This window comes from Charadrius vociferus, unplaced genomic scaffold, assembly GCF_000708025.1.
Source record: "Charadrius vociferus isolate BGI_N301 unplaced genomic scaffold, ASM70802v2 scaffold332, whole genome shotgun sequence".
In the NCBI taxonomy this organism is placed as follows: Eukaryota; Metazoa; Chordata; class Aves; order Charadriiformes; family Charadriidae; genus Charadrius; species Charadrius vociferus.
Window position 1 is genome coordinate 2,421,064 of NW_009647418.1, and position 5,855 is coordinate 2,426,918.

General features: G+C 36.9%; 1 protein-coding gene across 1 annotated transcript in view; it reads left to right on the forward strand.

Moving 5' to 3' along the window:
• Positions 1-3,443, forward strand: part of ANAPC7 (anaphase promoting complex subunit 7) — an 8,631-nt gene extending 5,188 nt beyond the window's left edge. Inside the window, 4 exon segments of the mRNA XM_009880279.1 lie at positions 11-106; positions 1,395-1,619; positions 2,050-2,200; positions 3,004-3,443. Of these exon segments, the coding sequence (XP_009878581.1) occupies positions 11-106; positions 1,395-1,619; positions 2,050-2,200; positions 3,004-3,193 (662 nt within the window). The 3' untranslated portion in view covers positions 3,194-3,443.
• Positions 3,444-5,855: the final 2,412 nt, after the last annotated feature.

Below are 5,855 nucleotides of genomic sequence, written 5' to 3' on the forward strand. Positions count from 1 at the left end.
CTGCTGAAAGGAGCTGCTCTTAGGAATATGGGCCGAGTACAGGAAGCAATTATACACTTCCGTGAAGCAATACGTCTTGCACCTTGCAGGCTGGATTGCTACGAAGGTGAGTGAAGTGGAGCTACTCACATGTACGTTATTGGTTTGGTGTGAAAGCTGGTGTCGTGGTGATGATCATTAGGCAAGGGAATAGACAGGAGTTCTTTTCATCTGCTGACTTTCTAGTAAATAAATTGTTACCCAAAAACCTATAAAGCTCTGGTAGAAGCGGTGAGATGAAGGATACTAGAGAATGCATGTATTTGTAAGAGTGATTTTCAAACAGGGCTTTTTTGTTTGTTTGTTTGTTTTTGTTTAATCTGGATATAAACAGACTTGGGTGTTTTGAGCAGATCACTTTTGGATGATGTTGTTACCTGTATGGTTAGTTCCACTGGGAGCTTTGTTTTGCCAGGCTTTTGCCATATCTGTTTAAATCTTGTTGATCTCAAAAGCAGCTTCAAGTAAATAGTGAGTTGTGAAGAGTCCAGGTGAAGTATTAATATCTCAGTAGTGGAACTGGACAAAAATCTTAGATTAGCTGTAGTCTTAGGCTTTTTTTTAAGTACCTGCCCTTAAGTAAAAGTGATGAAGTCAATTATCTGTAGAATGCATGTGTTAAAATGTAGGCTTTTGAAAATAGACAAAAGGCTTGTATGTGAGGTATTAAACCTTGTACCAATTTGTAATATGGTGATGCTTTCTCGGGTTTGTTTTCTTAGGATTTTGTGGTTCTCAGATCTATTTGGTGGTACTTGTCTGTCTTCTAGGCAATTATTGTTTAAGTAAAACCAAACTGATTATGCTGTAATGTTCAGCAGTGATACTTTGTTTTGTTTTTTACTTTTTCATTTATTCAAAGTGGAGAGCGCTAATCTGATTCTTCTGGCTCCTTTATTTCCATGTCTTGTGCTTTGTGGTGGGCACAGTGCTGTAGATTCCCTGCTAAAGTGAAAGGCATGCATTTAGATGTACTGTAATGCAGGTTTACATTTGCTTAAATATTTTTGCTTCTCCTGCAACTAAGGAAGAAACATGTAATCTGTCACAATTTAGTCTTTTGTCAGATGTTGGTCCTGGGAGATGGTCATCCATCTCCTACTTTTGTCGTAAGTTCCATGTAGAACTGTGTGCCATTTTAATTTTTGTGTCCATGTTTCCTTATCTGCAAGTTTCTTTGATATCTTTTGAAAAATGTTGGGTATAGAGTCACTTTCTCAATTGCAATTTGTATTTGCTTGTTGGAGTGTCAGTTGTTTGGAGTCTGAGTGCTACTAAGTGCAAATAATTGAGGAGGTGCAAGTGTCTGTAGCTCTAACTCAAAAACTGAAATGTTTTCCTTTTTATATCATCAGGTCTCATCGAATGTTACCTAGCATCCAGCAGTATCCGTGAAGCTATGGTAATGGCAAATAATGTGTACAAAACTCTGGGAGCAAATGCACAGACACTCACTCTGTTAGCAACAGTCTGTCTTGAAGACCCAGTCACGCAGGAAAAAGCAAAAACGTTACTGGACAAAGCGCTAACGCAAAGACCTGATTACATTAAAGCTGTGGTAAAGAAAGCAGAACTTCTTAGTAAGTTCCTTTTTTTCCCTGTGTTGACTTATTTAAAGTATACTGTTTTACATGGAAGAGTGTTCTGCAGCCTCATCAATCTGAATAATGGAACAGTGGTGTTACAGCCCAGGGATTTATCAGTTCTGTCCTGAAGGAAAAATCACAGGAATTAATTGCATCTAGCAACTGATATTACATCATCACTTAAACCAATTGCAAACAAAATGTTTTGACTTCAAAGTATATTTAATAGTGAGTGTAACGGTTACTGCAATAAAAAGCCATTGTTTAGAGTTAATCTTGCAAAAAGTCTATCACTACTATCCCCCATGCTGACAGTTCTGAAGGAACAAATAGTCTTGTGTTCTGATGGCTCTTTGTGTACACTCTGACTTTTTATAGATGTATCTACACTATTAATTAAAACTGTAGTTTTGCATATAAACAGGTAGAGAACAAAAGTATGAAGATGGCATTGCTTTGCTGAGGAATGCACTGGCTAATCAGAGTGACTGTGTTCTGCACCGAATACTGGGAGACTTTCTTGTAGCTGTCAATGAATATCAGGAAGCAATGGACCAGTACAGTATTGCCCTCAGGTAAAACACAGACTCTGAGATTGCAGTATATTTATAAGAACCAATAATCAACTAAGTAAACGGCTGAGCCACTAATTGATTGGGAAATGCAGCAGTGGTAGCTTTATATCATTCTCCCTTAAAACAAGCAGAAATGTACAAATGACATCCTGTTAATGAATTAGTTGGTCATAAGGCTTTGAACTGAGAAGTGCAAAATGTAGGGACTGCATTAATGCTCAGCATGTCACTGGGGATGCGGTTCCTTGATTAATGAAAGGATTAAGGCATGGATGTATTTATAGTTATTATATAGTCAGGCACCTTAAGATCCATTCCTTTAGACTAGAAGGTGTTGGTGAGCTGTTAAGTAAATTTTAATAGTGTGATGCAATTTAACATAACATGTTACCATGTTTCAATCTCAACAAGTTAAATTTACCTGAAATCTAGCACATTACGTCCACCATAAAAATTATATAGCATTAATGGGTCAGCTGTTTTTTCCTGGCATGTAATATATTTAGTCATAGTCATTTAAATTTTTACTGCTTTCGTGTTACTTTATAATTGGTATTGACTGGAATAGTGTGATGTTTAGAGAAGCGCATTCTTGGGGATCAAAGTTGTTTTCTATAAAGATTTAATACTCTGTTATGGTCAGCCTGAAGTGAAGTTGCATCATCTACTAAACTGGACTTGATGATGTTAAAACAGGAAGCTGCAGACAACAAATGAGACTTTTTTTTTTTTTTAAATAATGTCACAAATATAAGGGGAAAAAAAGTTTTAGGAAAATACTTTCTTTTTTTCACTTTATTCAGTTTGGATCCAAATGATCAGAAGTCACTAGAAGGAATGCAGAAAATGGAAAAAGAAGAAAGTCCAACTGATGCAACCCAGGAAGAAGATGTGGATGATATGGAGGGAAGTGGAGAAGAGGGGGACTTGGAAGGCAGTGACAGTGAAGCAGCTCAGTGGGCAGATCAAGAACAGTGGTTTGGCATGCAGTAACGGCCTCTCATCCTGCTGCTTGTTTTGGCACTTGAACATACCACTAGGGCCATTCTTCTCTGAAGAACATAAGCTAGGATTTTTGCAGTAACAAAGGACTTTTTTTTTTTTTTTTTTTCCCCCTAAATAGACTCTGAAACCATTTAATAGTTCTATGCATCTCAATGCCATGAAGATTCTTGATGCTACTTATTTATTAAGTGTAAGAGACTAGCTGTATCGGAGGTTATTTGCAACTTTCATTCCAAAAAATTCCTGCTAAAACTAAAAGCATTAGAATCTGAAGTGTGTAATAAGCCTGTTGTTTATGATGAAAACAATGTCTAAATTCTGTCCAGGGCTAAGAGTGCTTGATTGATTTGTAAATATAGTGGTTTGTACTCCTTTGTGGAAAAGGTCTTCCTCTCTTGTTTGTATGCTACCATTTGGGCTCAGGTCCTGTTGAAGTCTGGAGGAGTTGCTTGGGTGTGCCTGAAATCAGCGCTTTTCTCTTGCTGTGTTTGTTGAATTAATTTGTCTTTTTATAAGGCATTACATGTGCTGTAAAGGAGGAGTTTGGTACAGTAGGCAGCTTAGACTTAGAGGACACCTTTGTAGCTGACTGATTTCTCTGTATACAGAATTGAGCCAGTGTTGGAGAATTACAGGCATTTCCCCAATCCTTACTAGACCCTGTAATTCCTTAAAGTCTGTACATGAACATTTATTTTTAAATGCAGTTTAGTTTTATTTCAGTATGTTACTAAAAGGTTTTACAGTGGTGACTCAAAGCACTTCACATTCTGTATACAGCACTGACATTTAAAATTATATAAAAAGAATTCATCCCTCTTCACTTGCATTGCTGTAGAAATGTTAAATTACGCAAATACACATATTGTCTTGGTTTTGCCATGTTTATATACTTCATGTTTTTGTCAGGTAATATTTGAATATTTGCGTTTTCCCTCACCTTTTGAGGTTGCATTGCTTCACGTACAAATTCTCAACATCAGCAGTTCAAGGCTGAGCTGCTTTGTGTAATCTAGAAACAGTTTCAGTTCTGTGGGCTTGATGTGTGGGAGGAGGAATTACTTCTTGCTTTTACTTTTCTTCCAGTTCTGATTTCCTTACTCTTTACTAAAACATGTATTTTTATCTTTATATTGGTAATTTAATTCCTTTTATACTTACTCTGTTACCACAAGTTGCCGTAGCATGCGGCCTTCTACAAAGCTAGACAATAGCTTTGAATATCAGTTGGAGAGAAGATGGATAGAGATACATGACATGGAAAACAAGCTTCCCCCTAGCTGTAGATGTATAATGCAGATAAGGGTAAAATATCTCTCCCTCTGTGGTGTGCATTATATCAGTTAGAAAAATGCACAACAAAAAAGAATATGCAGATTACTTCTATTATAGTCTGTTTTGGAAATATTTTGGTATGTTGCATCTTAGAAAGGAGGAGTCTAATAGTTAATCCATTTAAAAAATGACAACAGCTGGGTATCTGTTCTCTGGAATTTTGTGGGCTTTAGACTTTCCAAAATACCAAATTGAATTACGGTTATTTGAAGACTATATGGGAAGAACGGAAAAGCATGTGCTGCTGTCTTGGTGATTGAATTGGCAGAAGCTGTTACTGCTCTTTCATTAAGCAACTACACCAAATGGCTATATTTCCGTTAGAGCAAGCATTTTGTTAATTGCATTCTGGTGTATGAGAGGCCTGATCCTGTTCTTCTTTTATGAAGAATCGATATATACCATTAGCATGTGATGCAGTGAATAGATTTCAGCTCATTGCATGTCTTTCATAACAAAGAAATATACATGTACAAGGAAATTCAAAGCATTTTTTTTTAATCCTGCTTTGTTTTCTCCTCACACTTGAGCATTCATCAGATTGTATTCTGCACCTGAAAGTTGGGTAGCTTCATTAGCTTTCTAGTTGTATTCTAAACATCTATTGTGGATGAAAGAATGGTGTTCTTGATGTTATTGAACTAAAGAAAGGCTGCATTTAATTTTGATAAGAGAAGTACATGAGGTATGTGATGTATATTTTGCGAACTGCTCAGCCATTTTTTCTCAAATGGTTCCTTTAAACAGGTCATTAATCATAGATGGAAACCACTGGCCTTGCGCACTTCTCTGAAACGTTTACATAGAACAGGAAATCGGAAAACCGCTGTTTTACTAAAACCATTCTGTAGCATGTTTGTAGATAATCTGATAATCTCTCCTTTTAGAACAGATGGGAAACTAAAACTACCTCAAGATGAGCGTGATGTAAAGAAAATATGAGTGCTACGTGCGGCTTTAGCAAACAAGTCCAGGTACACCTGAGAACACCTTACGGTAGCTGTCAAAATAGTGTGTCCTCACTGCTTATTGAAAGTGAAAAGTTCAGTCAGATCCTGCAAATCATACCACTGTAAGTACCTGCTGTGTCGGGGTTATATGGCTTGGGTATAGGCTTTGCTAATTGTTGTACAGAGTAAGGAACTTAAGGATGCCATACATGTCGAGTGCCTTTGAGATTATAAGGTAGATATATTTAGCACTAGCTTCAGAATTCTATAGGGATTCTTCTTGCCTATTAATGAGCCTTCATTAGCGCTCCAATTTTAGAATGTGATCTCTGGTTTTGCAGAGATCTTGTACTCTCAAATTCAGT